We start from the raw sequence: 18264 nt of genomic DNA on the forward strand, positions 1-18264 counted from the left end.
GTTAAATGCTTAAATTTTATAAATATAGTCCAATTTAAATAAATGAAAAAAATATTTACTGTAACTAATATATCTCGCAATTATAGAGAGATTCTAAAATATGTATTTCTACGGCAAATATTTAAATGTACATGCTATTATATAATGGACATTTTAATAATCACCATTTGTCAGCGTACACAGTAAGTATAAATGTTCAATTTCAAATTTAGAAAAAGTTTAATTTTTAAAGTTGTACCGTTGTACATAAGATGATAAGTTCTAATTCCAATATTTTGAAATAATAATTAATTATGAAACTGTATCAAAAAGTATATAATAAAATATTTACTAAAATTACTAAATTAAAATTAATATGTCTGCAATATAATAACAAAACAATACAACATAACTCATAAGTTATTTTGTAACCATAATTTGTCTTAGGTTACAAATTTAAATAAATATTAGGTATAAGTCTATTAATATGATTAGGACACGGAATTAAATATTACTTTCAGGTTTTCGATTCGTCCATAAACAAAAACTTAAAAATGAATAAACTTTTTAAACTGAGTACATTTTTTGTAAATAATATAACAATGAATAAAAATTTACCATAAGCTATACCACAAAAAAAAAGGAAAACTAAATAGTTTTTATTTGTTTGATTTTGTCATACAATTTTTATTACATATATTTTTAGTTTTTACCTATAAACTAGACAGATGCAGCGGTGTTTATGTAATTATATAATTTTTTGACAAATTAAATTGTTGTCATACGGGAGCAAATAATATAAATTAAAAGTACATATATAGAAATATAATTTTATTTAAGACTTGTATCAATCACAATATTGTCAAATTTCGTTGGTTTAAATAATACAAATAGATTTTTATTCAATCATTTTTTTATTTCTCATCAAGATGAAAAAAAGAAAACAGACAAATTCTAAAAGCAATATTTAAAGTTTCAAAGTACTATTAGTGTATGAAGTCGTATTGTTAAAGGCATTTTTTTTTTGTTTTTTAGGATATTAAATTCTACGTCATGGTAATGATAATGAATTAAAGGGATTCGATTCCGGTCCGTTTTTAGGGAGTTTAATAAAGCAATTTTTTAAGTACATGCGCGCACATCGTATAAATGTGTGCGTAGTCCGTGATCATTAGTGTGTGTGATTGTAATCCAAAATAAACAGCGGAAAACTCCCGATGCCCATCACGCATGACACAAATATTAGTTATTTTGTTATGTTTTTATTTTTTTCTAAAAGTATTAATCGTTGCGAATTAATTTTAATCTCATTTCTCATATATTTATCCATTACAATCTGTGAAAATATATTTGAATTAATCATGAAGTTTACTTTAAAATTACTTTTTTATATATATATATTTTTTTTAGTTCAATTAAAGTATTAACATTTTATTTCAGCTTTTAAAAAAATGTTAATAATAAAAAATATTTAAAAATGTATAAATTATTTACATTAATTATTAATGACACTCACACATACAACATACTGTGTTATTGATCACATTGATACAGTTATTGGATTGTTAGTAAATGTGTATATCTAAGTTTATTGGTACTATATAGGTATATAGGTAAATACTAATTAAATATGTACTTACAACAGGTACGAATAAGTACTTAGCCTAAATAATTTGTCAATAGATGTCCCTATTTAAAACATTTTTATTTATTATTTAACATGATATTATTTTGTTTTTGCTTTAATTTATTTTTCATATTTTATTTAAACTTAACTCGGTTGAAATAAACAAAAACAATTTTGTTAATACATGCAAGTATTCTGGGTTTAGGTTTAAAAATAATAGTTTAACTTCTCTGCGAACTACTCCATACAAGGGGTGAACATTAATCCACATTTACATTTTTTCCTGCTTATGTAAAATACCTTGGGTTTAACTCCTATTAACTGGCTTAACTATCCAAGTCTTAAAAGTAAAAATCCTGTTAGAATCCTGGCATAATGTTCTAAGTTTTTCTTATGAAATCGTAAAGAAATATTATTACCTATTACCTACACTTATAACATTTTTAGCTAGTTTAACACATATTTAACACTGTTACATAATACATATCAACAGTGAAAATGACAAATTTTGTAAAATGTAACCCTCACCACTAACGAAATAAAGATTTTAACTGACAATGATAAATACACATTAGCCCTAAATAAACCTCAAATCATTTTTTATTAGTTCTTAAAAAATTTAATTTACATGCGTTTATTATTTATAATTTGTTTATGTACCATTCACTTTAAAAAGAACAGACCCTCCACCTGTTTACTTTCAGGGTACTCAAATTTCATTATCTCCTAACGTCAAATATCTCGACATTACACTTGATAAAAGACTAACTTGGTGCCCCCACCTTAAAGCAAAAAGAAAAACCCTCAACAGCCGACTACATCAACTTCGTCTAATTTTGAAATCAAAACTTCCAATCCATACCAAACTATATTATGTACAAATCCTTTTTGCAACCAATATAGGCATATGCCATCCAAATTTGGGACTTTTCTAAACCATCCCAAATTCGCACCATACAAGCATTCCTGTCGATTACCCTCCGTATGATAACCTCCGCACCCTGGTTTGTAACAAATTCAACACTACACTCCGGCTAAAAAATCGAATCAGTTAACCAACTAGCCACCAAATATTACAAATCTTTTTATTTTTCAAATTAGTAATTACATTACTATACTAACCCATTAGTACATAAAATCTCATCAAATACTCAACCCATTAATCCCATCCATTGGCTCAAGAGAAAATATTGCAGGTTTACTAAATTAAAAAAAATAATAATAATAATAATATACCACGTTGGGTTCCATCATTGGTTAGCCTTCCTCCTCATATTATCCAAGGTTAAAATGCATATAAATTATCAAACTTACTTATTTTGCTATGTAATACAGATTGTAAATATTCTTTATAAATATAAAAATAAATAAATAAATAAATGTAATATCATTCATAGATCCGATGCCGAAGAGAAAACCATACATATATCGACGTATGGAATCTAGGTAAAAAATTAGGAATGTCCGAGGTAAAATTGTCCAAAATCAAAAATATTCGTGGTAGAAATGTCCAAAATAAACCATAACAAACTCTTTATTTAGAATTAAAAATAGGATGAAAATACAGATTATATAGATATAAGATATATTATTTTTTTTAAATCAGATAATTTACACAAATACATATATTACCTAATTAAAGTTTATAAACGTCCACGATAAACATTTAAAAAATGTTCAATACTTCTTTCATTATTGTTATATTCATCAGTCATCACATATTTTTTTTCCTTGTATATTAAAAGTGCGTTTGACACAATGCCAATGGATTTTGGTTTTAAACATAATATATTGTATGGTATATGTATACCCATTAACTTATTATTATATTTGTTTGATTTAATAATGTGTGTCATTTTCAATCTACTTAATAAAATAACGCGCACTCGCGCACGGTTATCCACTGAAAATTCAGAGTTAGCACAGATATATTTTATGTTACGTTTAAAATTGTCTCGATAATATTATCATAATAAATGTAACACGGTTATTACGATAAGATATATACGATACACGTTATATGTAGGTATAAAATAACTACATATACTAAATAGATAGGTACAGAATCTATGTATATTACAGATATCAAAGACTCGAAATAAACAATATACATAGTGATGTTGACAAGGATAACTATACTTAATCTATATAGTTATACATTTTACGATTTTAATTTATTTTTTATTCAAATATACCTAACTATTTTCTAAATTTTCATTCAATTATTCAACAAAATTAAACCTTCCAAAATTTAAATTATATATTATTTACAGTATACATATCCACAGGGTATAAGTATGCTCAACCTCATTTTTATTACTAATGAATTACCTTACACAATACCTATAAATGCATAATCTAATACAAACAAAATAAAAGCCGTAAATAATAGGAGTCAGGATTTGGATTTTCCTCCTTTGCTTGATATGGTTTGAACGTTTAACATGGCTTGTTTACTTAAAAATTGAAAATGATGGTGCCGTTTATAAATAATGTGTAATATTTAGTCAGAAATTTAGATTCGAAGGTCAAAAACTTTTCACTTTAGTAATCAATATTTTTAATAATTGGAACATGCAATTGAAGTATTCAATGAATATTCTAAAAAATATTTTCATAAGACTAATTTCTTGCGAGATGACAATTTCATAGCTGTCCATTCGAAAAATCATCAAAATATTTCACGATTCATCGTACTACACAAATAAATACAGATTGCAAAAAATTAAAACGATGACTGAAATAATAATCTTGTGTCCAACAAGAAATTGCTTTTCGTGGTACTAATGATTCCGGATCGCTTATATTAGAAAATGTCCAACATAATGATGGCAATTGGCGTGCTTAATTGCCAATGCGGCAATGCGTATTTAATATGATGACAAAAACTTAATTGACCATATATAAAATAAAAGATTAAATATTTCTTATTTAAGTTCTTTGATCCAAAATAAATTTATTGAAATTGATAGAAAAATTAAACATAAAAGAAATATTTGCAAAACTAAACAAATTCAAGTATTTTTCAGTGTTAATTCAGTTTCAGGAGACGACAGATATATTAATATATATAGGGTTGGTATTAATAATCAATAGATATTAGGACAAGGGTGTGCCATATTGCCATGAATAGAAATTTTAAAGGCTTACAATCTGTGATATATGAAATTCACCTGACTCTCTACGTTTATTGTAGCGCAAATTACTTAAATTTGACACTTGCTCATTTTTCAAATATTCATCACATTCGTAATTGTATCGGAAATCAGTCAGACATTTTATTAAAATACTAGAAAACAGAGTTGTTAAAAAATAAAATTAAGGAGTTTATTCTCGAAACAAAATAGACTAAATTAACAACTCTAAACTCGATAGATCAAAAAACTACCACGAAATGATACAATTTTTAAATATGTATAAAATCAAAACATTAAAATAATTTCAGATATTTCAAGATATAAAAACATCAAGAGCATTTAATCCATATCGAAGCATAATAATAATTGAATTAGTTATAAGTTTGGTGACAGTAAACACACTATTTTCTTTAACATTATCTTTATGTAAGACATTACAATTGTAACTGTATATGTATAATGTATATAAATAATAAATTATGATGTAAATAATATTAGGATGACAATTTAAACGAGAATTATTAAGAGTTCTTAAAGAACAAAAAAATAATAAATGTCCAATATCCATGGATACTGAAATTTATTTTCATTGAGGCCTTGATTAAAATTAATATGTTTAATTATTATACAATTAATTATTATTATCCTGCACATAACATACATAGTGAAAGCTTTGTATACGTTCACTAATTGAGTATTGAATAAAATTGACGGCAGTATTATGCACACTATAGTGATAAATTGATCAATGGCGATTATTCCCTTATCCACCAAATCAATATGCATGAAACAATTCAATATAATATTAAATATTATTAATACAACTAATAAATAATAATACTCATACTAAAATTATTTTCTTAATGTAAACTTATTAAAGATTCTCTATTTATATACATATTTTATTAGCAAGATCTGTTATTACGTAAATGTCGCAAATAGATAATATACTTTGTACTAATATAATATATATCTATACTAATAAATCGTAATTAGATTCCATTTACTCATTTCATTATGGATTTTAATAATCACTTTTTAATCGTTTGCCCTTAATTATTTTTCCTAGTGCACTATTATATTTATCAATTATTATCAATTAAAATTGTATAATTAAAAATTTGGAATTTTGGGAATCTTCATTTTTAAAGTGTGCATGCTAACTGCTAAGTATTATATTATATAAGTATATTGATTAAGTTATTAATCTTAAATTTTTTAAATATTCATACGATCGAAAATAGTACTCACGTGCAGTAACTGGAGATTCGGATGGTAAAATTGGTGGTAAAAGTTCAACACATCCAGATCCAAAAAACCTCTTATCTAAAACTTGTAATAATTGTAAAGCAGTATCTCGTACAGAAGACCGAGGACAACCGGTATTCATAAGTGTAACATTAATAATTGCTGTATAATGATCACATGGATATTCCCTAAACAAAATATTAATCATTTTCTGAACAATATGTATTATATTATATGTTTCATACATGTATATGTATATTTTTATAAATAACTATACATATAACTTAAATTTGAACTTCTATAGTCTATAGACAGTTGGCATGTAACCTAAAAATTAGTATTTCAGTTGGTTGGTTGTAACTAATATACCTAGTATCAACTATTGAACAATGTAAATCTTTAATATAATTTACTTGGCAAAAATTCTATAGTTTATATTTTTTAAATTTTAATAGTTAATTTATTATAGTTAGGTACATAGTAAAAATAAAGGAGCAACTAGATCATTTGAAATAAGAAAATATGAAAACAAATAAATAATTATACTGAAGTATAATACTTTGAAAGTTTCTTCACATATAATACTATATCAATACACTGCATTATTACTACTGTATGGAGCATTTATTTGTTGCACACTTTATTTTAATTAAGTATATCATAAAAATGTTCATTATAGAGTATTTTTCATAGTTAACTATTACCGAAAAATGAATTGCAATTTACTCATACTTTATACATGGAAAGTTCTACGTTAAAGCAACTACACAAATAAAAACCATGAGATATATTTTTTTGTGAGTTTATAATTTATTAAATTGTATGAAATAAATAGATATTCAACATTCAATTTATTAAATCCAGAAACCCATATATTTTTTTCCTGACACTTAAAAAAACCTTTTGTTATATGATATTTTATAAATGGGTCATGAGAAATTTGACAGACCTCAAGTGTTTGGAATGATTATATCAATACTAAAACAATTATTTTATTTTAAATTCTTATTACCAGGTTAGATTTAAATTTGAAAATATGTAATTTAACTATAATATTAAAACTAACAAAATTAATACAAATTTATGAAGGGTTATATTGCACACATTAAAATAGAGAAAACACAAGTGAGTGGGACATATTTAATGACAAAGTGCCCTTTAAATCTATACAAGATTTTATTTTTACTATGTTCAAGATTATATCAATATTTAATTAAATAAAAATATAATAACAAATGAACAACACAATATATAATACTTGTTTAAGATTATAGGGCATACATTAAGCTTGTTAAAATATCAATATTTTTTTTAAATTTTAAACCTCGATTATTAGATTAACAGGAAAAATTGTACCTAACCTAATTAATACAATACATATTAAACTTTTTAGAATAATGACTATACCTCAACAAATTTAATAAAAGAAAAAATTGTTTTTGAGCAATATTAAAAGTATTAAAAAAAATACTTATATCAATGAAATATTTTTATACTTGTATTCATTTGGATAATATGTATACAATAATTTTACTTACCTAGTGCTGAATATCACTCCAAGTGCATGAAAGCATGCATCTGCTACTGATGGCACAGCTGTATAACATCTATCTACGACCCAATCTAGAAGTGCTCCCATGTCTGGATTACAATCTAACAGCAAAACAACTGTTTCTAAGGCTAATTGATGAACTCGTTTATCAGGATGTGCTAATAAAACATCTATCCAAGTATACAAGGATCCATCAGGTTCAGCCAAAGTATGATTGAAACATGGGCCACATGTAAGGACTGCACAAGCTGCTTGCAAGGATGCCATTTGCAAATCATCTTTAATTAAATCTATGGTCAGTAAACTAGTTGAAATAGCAGATGATGCCCAATGTTCAGCCCAATTACAAAATAGAGTAAATAAGTTTTGGCGTAATTCTCGTTTTAACAGTGTACGGTATGTTTCAACTAAAAAAAAAAAAGAATTATTTATAATAAATTCTGTTTACATGGTAAATTAAAAAAAATATTCAATCTTAAACAATGAACAAAATAATTGAACAAAAAAAAACAAAAAATACACATTTTTTCAAAATTTAAAAGAAATTTATAAAAACAATTTTATGTTTTAATATAAAAATACATCAGTTTTTGATAATTTAATTAAATGAGCTAATTCTAATAATATTTTATCTTTTGAATCCTTGTTGTAATGAATGAAAGGACAAAAGTCTTTAAAGTTAAAAAATTATCAAAGTAGAGTACCGTATGCACATTCCTTTTAATTATCTGTCAATGGTTTACTAAACAAATAAATATTAATCAAATAACTGTAATTTGGAAAGCAATCAATTATTTTTACTTAGAAGTATTTTTACTTCTCGTTATCAATAGAATTATATTAACAAAAAAATAACTATAAACCATAGAAGCAAATAGGTACTTAGAACATCAATTTACTACGAGTAGTTACAGTATAAATTCACATATAATGTTAGTTGATTTATAAAAATATTATTTATAATTTGAGATAAGATGTTGATTATTTATTCATTTTTTTTTACTTCCATCATATACAATGTTTTCTTAGATGAAAACTCATTTCATGCCTCCCAGATTAAGAATATACTATAATTTTAATATTGCATTTTAGATTCTGAATGAAGTGAAGAATGTATTGACTTTACAATGAATTTTTATTTTTATTTTTTTTTTGTGTCTGTCATCACGATTTGGAGTAGAAATAATGCTTTGATTTTTGACTTCAGCCCCCCACTGAAAAGGAAATTTCATCTAGTTGATACTTTGGGGGGTCAAATGTAAAAAAATTCCAGTAGTTTTCAAAAGCGTCAGGAAAAACCCTAAAAAAGTAACGAAAAACGGGAATTTTTACGCATGATCAGTTTTTGACAAAATCGATTTTTTGATTTTGCTGTAACTCAAAAACGAATCATTGTAAATACTTGAAATTTTTATATTACCGTTATCTATATATGATTAAATTTTCAAAATAATTTAAGTTATTTAATATTTATAGACAATTGAAATTTTCCATTTTTCTAATTTTTTTTTATTTTTGAAATGACTAGAAAAAAAAATTGACCATCCAAAAAATCTTTAAAATTGTATACAAGGTTTATTATAAGTTGTACTTATTGTAGTAAAAAAAAATCAAAAATCATTTAAAGTTCAAATCTTTACAAAATATATCAAAATCGCGAAAAATTGCAAGGAATTTTGAAGTTGAAAATTTGTAAAATGTTTGTGATTTATACCTAAGGTAAAAAACCCAATACAAAGTTATCCATAAGTTTTCTTTCAAGTAACTATAAAAAAAAATTTCAATGTCAATACAGAAAAAATTTTAAAAGTGTATGAAATTTTATTTTTTTTGAAATCACGTAAAATAACGATATATTACAATTTAAATATAGGTAATAATATAATATATCCTACTAATTATCATAGACTGACAAATCATCTCCGTTCAGAATCGTTTTTTGTCTACAATGATACCTGTCATTGCATTCAAATTTTTACACATTCATTATAGTGACCTACTCTTCGTCTCTACTATACAGCAGAGCGATATCCACTTGTCTATCTTTTTTTAGTTATTTTTAGTTATAATTGCATTTTTTTATTTCTTAACATAATTTTTTTGAATAATATTAAGTTACTATTAGAAGTTTTATGTATGATTAAAATATATATTGTGTAAAAGAGCTCGTATGCCATACTATATATGCTTTTACAGATATACCAATGTAGTCACTTATCCAATATTATATTTATTATTGTATTGAATAAATCCAATAAATGCAATTAAATTGACATTGATGTTTATTGAGCATAATCTAAATAATTTTTTAACATAATATATTTTAAATTACTGTAATATGAAAATTGTTAAAGTATTTTTTATTGTTATTTTTTACAGTTTTTAGAACAATAAAGAACATTATTAACTTTTTGGGGCTTTTTTATGACCAGATATCAACACCCTATCTTTATTTATTATATTTATAAAATACATACAAGTACCTACTATTTATTTATTATTTAATAAATGACACATAGTTACTTTATTAAGTTGTATACTTGTATAATTATCTTGGTATTTAATATTTCCGATTAATTTATAAATTTAAAATAAATAATAGATTAAGATAAAAACTGAACTAAAATTTTTATATTTTTAACAAGCTTATATAATGTTATACTTACGTTCAAAACTTTTTATCATCTTCATAACAAATCTACAAAAATACAGTTTTATTTCTCTAAGACTATCTTTTTCTGATTCCAATTCTAGACATATTCTAGCTCCATCAACATATTCTTCAATTGTTGGGTGAAGCGAATATGTATCTCTATCTAGAACAAATGAACTGGAAAAAAGACAATAGATATAATATAGGTATATTTGTTCGGCAAATTTATTAGTTTACTAGATATTATACAATATTTACCTGCAACCAAATGTTCCATATCCTGCAATAAGTTCAAAAACCTTAACTAACTGTAAACGCAATGCATCTCTACGTCTACGTCGTCTCATATTTTCTTGTTTTCTATCCACAGCTTCTTTTATAAAAGAAATTAATTCTTCCATAAGATCTCTATTAAGTATAAAATATACATATTAACTTTAAAAATCTACTTAGCTTAATTATTTTTTTTTTTTTTTACTTTAATGCTTCAGGATTTATTGTTCCCATGGCATAAATAGCAGCATCTCTAACATCAGCTACTTCACATCTTAATAATGGTGCAATTAATTTATACAATGCTGTTGGTGTAACACTTTTGCTATCATTTCGTTCACCAATTGTTAAACTGTCTGGAGAAGAACTTAAGCTTAAATCAGGTGAAGCACAACGTACAACTGGATTTGGAGCAAGAGGTACAACTCGCATAGCAAACATTGTATAATATCGCCAAAGAGTTAAGTATTGATCACGTTCTGTTAAAGGCTTCCTTGGAGGAGCTGAGCTCCTTAATAATGAAGCTCTATTATCACTAACTGGTCTATAGAAATAAAATAATTATAGAGTAGTACAAAAATATTAATAATAATATAAACTAACTTACGTGGGGTCAATTACTGTAAAAAGATTATGAACTCTAGAAAATACTAATAACCAAGCCTGAGCAATAACAGAAGGGCATTGATTTATGAGAACATTTGGAGACAAAATACCAAAAAGTATTGTTCCCCAAGGATCACTATTTCCAGTTCCACCCAATAAGCTTAATGATGAAGCAGTTTTAGTAGAATTAATATCGTCTTGAATTCCTAAAACATTTTATGCTTAAATATTCACTAAAAGTTCAATAATAATTGTAAATTTAAAACAATTATAAAATATTAATTTACCTGCTGTCCATATAGGAGCATTGCGATCAACAATCCATTGTAAATCAATTGAATTTGCTGCAGATGCAGTCATTGCTGCTAATTTTTCTGCTGAAGGCAACATAGGAAGACATCTTTCAATTAACTGAGGACAAGCTTTATCAATAACATCAATAACTGGCAGTATATCTTTTATATTATCTAAACCAAAATAATTTTTTTTTAATTTTTACATTTACTATGATGAAGTATTTCTAAAAACGCCAACCTAATATCTTCACTAGAGATTTTATTTCACGAAGTATGTGTGCTGATAAACGGCGGGGACTGGGTCGGCAATTGCATAACATTACTAATGCTAAGGCTTCTGCTTGAGAAAAATCAACTTTTTTAAATTTTTGTTGGTTATTAGTTAAATCTATTTTTTTATTTTTTTCCGTTTGATTTTTTATCAATCCTGGTGTAATACTATTTTTCCAACAAGTTAATAGTTGCAATAACATTCGCAAGCCATTATCGATTAATTGCGGGAATGTGTCTTGCACATCACGGGCCAAAAATTGTGTAAAACCTAAATGTAAATTTTAAACATTCAATATAATTGAATAATGAATAAATACATTAACCACTATATTATATGCTTACTAGTAATTACTTCATGTCGCCATTCTGGGAAATCAATAATCAAAGTTTGAAGACTCTGATATGCTAAAGCCCGGAGTTCTTCATCCATATGCACAGTTAAACGAGACAACATATCTACTAATTCAGCACCAGTCATAGTCTCAGGTATTAAACGTGGAACAGCCGCAACACATGTTCGAAATAGATCAATACGTGGTTTTCTTTCACCAGTTATCATCTCATCAGGTTCCTATTACAACAAACTATCAATTAATCTATAAAGTTTAAAATTATATAAGCTATCAAAATTGTAAAACATAATATAGTACATACTATAAGTATAAAAATAATACATATCCCCATGAACCTGATTAAAAGAGTCCAATGCAAAAATAAAGAATTACAATTAATGAACTTTTTAACTGGACTATTACTTACCATGAATTATTTATTTATCAGTAATTTGTGTTTATTATTAAAAATTAAAGCAAATTGTTCTATATTGTACATTTGTATCTATACAATATGAAATATGATTTAAAGAATTTTAAGCTATACATATTTATTAAATCCTTACACAAGAGTAAAAAATAAATTCCTTATTTTAATTATTAGATTCTGAACGAAGTGATGAATGTATTGATTTTACAATGATGTATGGTTTTTTATTTTTATTTTTTTATTTTTATGTCTGTCATTACCTACTTTTTGTAGTAATAGTGTTTTGATTTTTAACCTCAGCCCCTTTTTAAAAAGGAAAATTCATCTAATTGGTACTTTAGGGGTTCAAGAGTAAAAAATTTTCATTAATTTTCAAAAGCGTCAGGAAAAACCCTAAAAAAAAAAGTAATGGAAAAATGGGAAATTTTACACATAATTGATTTTTTTTGTTTTGTTGCGATTCAAAAATAAATCATTGTAAATACTTGAAATTTTCACCAAATGTTTATGATATTAACGTTATCTATTTACGATTAAATTTTAAAAATATTTTGACTTTTTTAAGCTATTTGCAGACAATTGAAATTTTCAATTTTTCTAAATTTTTTTTCTTGAAATGCCGATAAAAAAATGTGGTTTTCCAAAAAATCTTTAAATTTTAATACAAGGTTTATTATAAATTGTACTTATCGTAGTAAAAAAAAAATCAAAAATCGTTAGTTATAATTGTTATTTATAAGCATTTAAAGTTCAAATGTTTACAAAATCGCAAAACTTAGCAAGGAATTTTGAAGTTGAACATTTTTGTGATTTATACCTTAGGTTAAAAACCCAATACAAAATTTTGCATAAGTATTCCTTCAAATAACTGTAAAAGAACTCCGGTGTCAATATAGAAAACATTTTATGAGCGTATGAAATTTAATTTTTTTTAAGAATAACAATATATTACAATTTAAATATAGGTAATAAAATAATATATCCTACTAATTATCCTAGACTGACAAATCAACTCTGTTCAGAATCGTTTTTCGTATAAAAATTTTATAATAAAATGATACCTGTCATTGCATTCAAATTTAACACATCCATTATAGTGACCTACTCTCCGTCTCTACTATACAGCAGAGCGATACCCATTACCTACCCTTTTTTTTATTCTTGATTATTTTATGGATAAAAAATTAATAACTAAATCTATAAAAGTGAAAATTCAAAAATACTTTATTCATATTTTGTGTACTAGTCATCATCAAAGGTCTGCCATAATGAGTATCCAATGCTCTTAAAATTTCAACAAACACTCGTCGTACGTTTGGAAAATAAGAATGAATACCAATGTTTCTTGCTGTATCCTCAGTTAGCATCTAAATGTATTATTTAAATTAAATAGTTTTATTATTATAAAATATCGCTTATATCAATTAATGATAAAACTATAATATTATATAATATAGTGATATAGTTTACAAACCTTATTCAAAAAAGTTTTTTTCACCCGGAGTGTACTACCAGATGGCAATACTCCAGATGTACCTGGCATTGGTGGTTCACCTTCTTTTTGTTCAAGACTATCTGCCACAACGAGAAAAGCTCTGAGACCAATACTCATTCGTTCTGGTGTAAGTATTAATTTAATTGGTCGTCCTACACTTAGCAAATCATATACTATTTCACGCATAGCAAAGTCTAACCGTTCCTGGAACAATAATGTTTAGAAATTATGGTGTTATTGGAATAAGTTATTCAAAAAGTTAAAATAACAAAAATAATTACTAAATTTACCTGAGCAATAAATTGAATGATTTTAACAAATATGTTTAAAGGTGTATCACGTGGTACAACAGCTTTTGATCCTTTAGGGAATAAAGAATGTACAATACTTTGTAAGCGAGACTGAGTAGCAGAGTTACTTTCACATTTTATTCTCACCATGTATACCCATAGCAAACGATAAAGTGCCTCTATAATGAAAATACAAGATTAATATATATATATAAATTAATAATAAAACAAAATAATTTGAGACTGATTTTTAAATTTGAATTACCTAAAGCAACTCTTGACATGTTTGTATCTCTATTTTTTAAATTTGATAAACACATTGCCAAAAAATAATGCCAATTTTGTAGGAAAAAAATTTTTTGACTAACACATAGCAAACAAGTTACTAATGGAAACAATGATAGTCTGTGTTTTGATTTGGTACACATATCTAAAGTTGTTGAATAAAGTGATTCCACAAAATTTTTCAAACAAGGAACATTTACTTCATTTTTAACAATCTAACAAAATAAGAAAAATATGTAATTACATTGGTTTACAGGAAAAAAAAAAAAGAAACATTTAAATAATCCTTACACCAGCCATAGGTAATAAAATTTCAACAAATAATCCTGCCATTGAATGTTTAATATCTTTATCTTTGACTTCAAGAAAATACTGAGCACACTCTTGCATAAACTGAAATGAAGCCTCAAAATCTTCAATTGGAACCATCTGTTAATCAAAATATTTTATAATAATATCAAAAATATAAATCTATATACCTTAAATGTATAAAAATAAAATTATATTTATGTAGAATTTAGGTACCTTAATTCTAAAAAATTTCATTCCCATTAGTAATGAAATAATAGCCTGTATGACATGTGGTGATGGTTCTTTAGCTCTTAATTCCTTTAACTCAGCCATAAACCTTTTTCTGACAGACAAAAACCTAGATTGAGCTAAAACTCCTAAAACTTCTGCATATAAATCAGCCACCATGTGTATATTTGGTGCATTGGGACAGTTTTGTGCCCTAGAAATCAATTATGATACTTAATTAACACAAATTTAGATCCAATTTCAATAATACAATAAAAGAATACTAAAAAGATAATATTTATTGATTTAACTTTTATTGATTTTAAACCATTGTTGTTACCCGCATCATGGGCGTATGGTGATATGGGTGATGGATCCCACCATGACCTTTTATTTTTATAGAAATACTTTGTTATCAATTTTTTTTTTTACAAAAATTAGCTAGTTTTTTGGAGTATATATATCCCCTTCCCCCTCAATGAAAATTCTTATCCATGCCACTGACCCCACTTTGAATTTTATACTAGTCATGTACACATTTTCCAAATAATATGAACTTATTGATTATTATTAAAAATTGGTTCATTAAAAAATAATAATCAAGCTGTTGCATTTTATCTATATAAAATATAAACTATAAACAATATTCATTAATTATATTTTTATAGAGGCTTTTGCTATCTATTAATTAAATGTTAATAATGTATTACGATTATAAAACCAAAATAAATTATCAGAATCAAAAGTTGAAAACAATTTTAAACCCATTACAATTACTGATATTCATTTATAATTTTTCTACAGGTGCTATTCAGAAAATGTCTTCTTTATAGAATCAATAGGACTCAATTTTCAATTGCTAAAAGTGTATGAAATATAAGAAATTTTTTAATGTTTTAAAAATACTTCATAGAAAAAAATCATTGAAACAAATACATGTTTAAATATTAATTTTTTTATTTTTGGTGTTTAAAAATGATATTAACAAGTCCAAATAGTTGATGTATATTAAGAATGTATTTTACATACCCTTCACGATATTTAAAATGTTTGAAGCATAAATTCTCAATATAAGTGACTAAATCTTCATGCCCGGGATGAAATGGTAATTGTTTTAATACTTCTATCAATGCTAAGCAAAATATAAACTCGACCGCCAGATCTTTCCGCTCTCCCATTACTTCTACTTCTTTAGTATCAATAATGTCACTAAAATAAAATATATTAAATATAGCATATTTAAAATAATATTATTTTTTCATTTATTTTAATATTATTCAATGTATAATTCAGTGTTTCTTAACCTGTGTTCCACGAAGATCACTTAAGGGTTTGCCTAAATTGCCATATTTTGTGTACCCTTCTTTTTTAAAGATAATTTTTATAGAGGTTCCGCATACAAAAAATATTATTATTTGGTGTTCCGTGATGACGTGATATCAAAAAGATTAAGAAACACTGAATAATGTATATACATGAATGCATATCACGTGATGTATATAATACATATAGATGTAAAATTTAGTTATAAAGTTCAATTAATTCAAAGTTAACATTAATCATACTTTTTGCCTTTAAGTTCAATTTTCTTTGAATCTGTAGCATTGATATCTAGTATACCAATTTGTCGATCATACCAAGCAAAAAGAGCTTTCAGTATTGAAGGCAAACAATGTTCAGCAACTGAACCAAAAGCAATCAATAACTGATCAAATTGTGCATCTTCACCACGTTGCAAAATCTTCATCAATGGTTTTTCTGGCTCAGTCATTACCTCCTCCATTTTTCGTTCAGCCTGTACTGTAAAGTCTGCAAATAATGTACGCATAACATACTCTCCTGGCTTGATGTCTGTGTCTACATTTGGGAATGGTGAACGTTCTTTGTGTGCTCCCCATGGTAAAACTGTTATTACACTTTGCCGTTGACTTTCTGCAATATACACTTAATATTATAAAAAAGATAAAAATCATAAAAAGTACAACAAATAAGACATTTTACCAGGTGTAATAGTTAGTGAAGAGTCAATAATTGTGTTAGAATTTGATTGGGTGCTTTGAAAAGGATCAAGTTTAGGTGTAGATGTCCCAGAATCAATTTCACTTTGAAATTCAACATTACCAAGCATGACTGTTTGATCTTTTAAGTGATAATTAACATGATCAATAAATTATTTTAAAATTCAATAATATATAATACAATTAATGTAAAAATTGTTAATACCGCGAATAATTTGTTCTCGATTGTTTGTATCAATATTGATATCCATATTCTGTTCCTCCATCACAAATACAATAATATACTAATTCAATTAATTAAATAATAATCAGATCATTTCTATGATTCTATCAATATGTTTCTTCTATCTGTTCATTAAAAATCAACATTCAATGATAAATTATTTTTTCATTTAAACTAGTTAATGAAAAAATAAATATTGTGTAAATCATTTCGATTTATGACATTTGACATAATAAATCTATGATTGGTTTTCTCTATGGAATGAGAACATTGAGAACTATCGGAATGTCCAACTATGAACAGTAAATAACTGAATTGTCTGAATTCAGAATTGTGATTATTTTGTAATTATTTATATTTTTATTTATCTCTTATCTCTTATCACTTATCATCAAATAATTATTATTATCAGTTAAAAAATTATCATATTAATCATATTGTCATAATCATACTAATCAACACGATTTTAAGATATTCCTAAATTCCTTATATCAACTAGTAAATTGGTACAAGGATTTATAGATTTATTTAATGATTTATTCGAAAGCAGTCGTAGTCCTGTAGTTTATACACTAATATACAACCGTAGTCGTAAATCTTTTACTCAGCTGTAAGAAAATAAACGCAGGTTAATTTTAATTACCATAAGTAAAATAATAAATATACAAATTAAAAATCGTTAATTATTATTATAATAGTATTACATACGAGCATATGACTTTTAAATATTATGTGGTATAACAAATTATAATTATTTATTTACAATTCATAAACTGTTGTATACACAATACACAGTCAATTTAATATCACTATTGACACTATTAAAATTTGACAAGATAATTCATGAATATAGGCCCCATCGTATAATAATAAATTGTGAGGCCGCCCAAACAATAGTACTGCAAATAGGTACTAGAATTTGCTTAAGTTACACTTATTAAACGCTGAGTAGAACTCTTGGTCATACGTCCAAATACATAATACATAAGGATTTGCTTTCCCGGTAAAGTTTTGGTATGAATTTAATT

The 18264-nt window shown here is 25.5% G+C and overlaps 1 protein-coding gene across 3 annotated transcripts in view; it reads right to left on the bottom strand.

The window, feature by feature from the left end:
- Positions 1 to 17559, bottom strand: part of LOC132923197 (protein furry) — a 108529-nt gene extending 90970 nt beyond the window's left edge. For 2 of the 3 annotated variants that reach the window (XM_060987049.1, XM_060987048.1), the window contains exons 1-19: positions 17219 to 17559; positions 16997 to 17134; positions 16561 to 16927; positions 16025 to 16204; positions 15002 to 15209; positions 14768 to 14905; positions 14457 to 14691; positions 14192 to 14370; positions 13881 to 14105; positions 13630 to 13773; positions 11987 to 12215; positions 11610 to 11912; positions 11363 to 11542; positions 11077 to 11281; positions 10675 to 11013; positions 10455 to 10604; positions 10210 to 10373; positions 7530 to 7950; positions 5995 to 6179 (exon numbers count right to left, since the gene is read on the bottom strand). In XM_060987049.1, the coding sequence (XP_060843032.1) occupies positions 5995 to 6179; positions 7530 to 7950; positions 10210 to 10373; positions 10455 to 10604; positions 10675 to 11013; positions 11077 to 11281; positions 11363 to 11542; positions 11610 to 11912; positions 11987 to 12215; positions 13630 to 13773; positions 13881 to 14105; positions 14192 to 14370; positions 14457 to 14691; positions 14768 to 14905; positions 15002 to 15209; positions 16025 to 16204; positions 16561 to 16927; positions 16997 to 17134; positions 17219 to 17279 (4051 nt within the window). In that variant the 5' untranslated portion in view covers positions 17280 to 17559. The remainder of the gene's footprint in view (positions 1 to 5994; positions 6180 to 7529; positions 7951 to 10209; positions 10374 to 10454; positions 10605 to 10674; positions 11014 to 11076; positions 11282 to 11362; positions 11543 to 11609; positions 11913 to 11986; positions 12216 to 13629; positions 13774 to 13880; positions 14106 to 14191; positions 14371 to 14456; positions 14692 to 14767; positions 14906 to 15001; positions 15210 to 16024; positions 16205 to 16560; positions 16928 to 16996; positions 17135 to 17218) is intronic. The other variant, XM_060987050.1, reaches the window with a different exon arrangement.
- Positions 17560 to 18264: the final 705 nt, after the last annotated feature.

This window comes from Rhopalosiphum padi, chromosome 2, assembly GCF_020882245.1.
Source record: "Rhopalosiphum padi isolate XX-2018 chromosome 2, ASM2088224v1, whole genome shotgun sequence".
Lineage (NCBI taxonomy): Eukaryota > Metazoa > Arthropoda > Insecta > Hemiptera > Aphididae > Rhopalosiphum > Rhopalosiphum padi.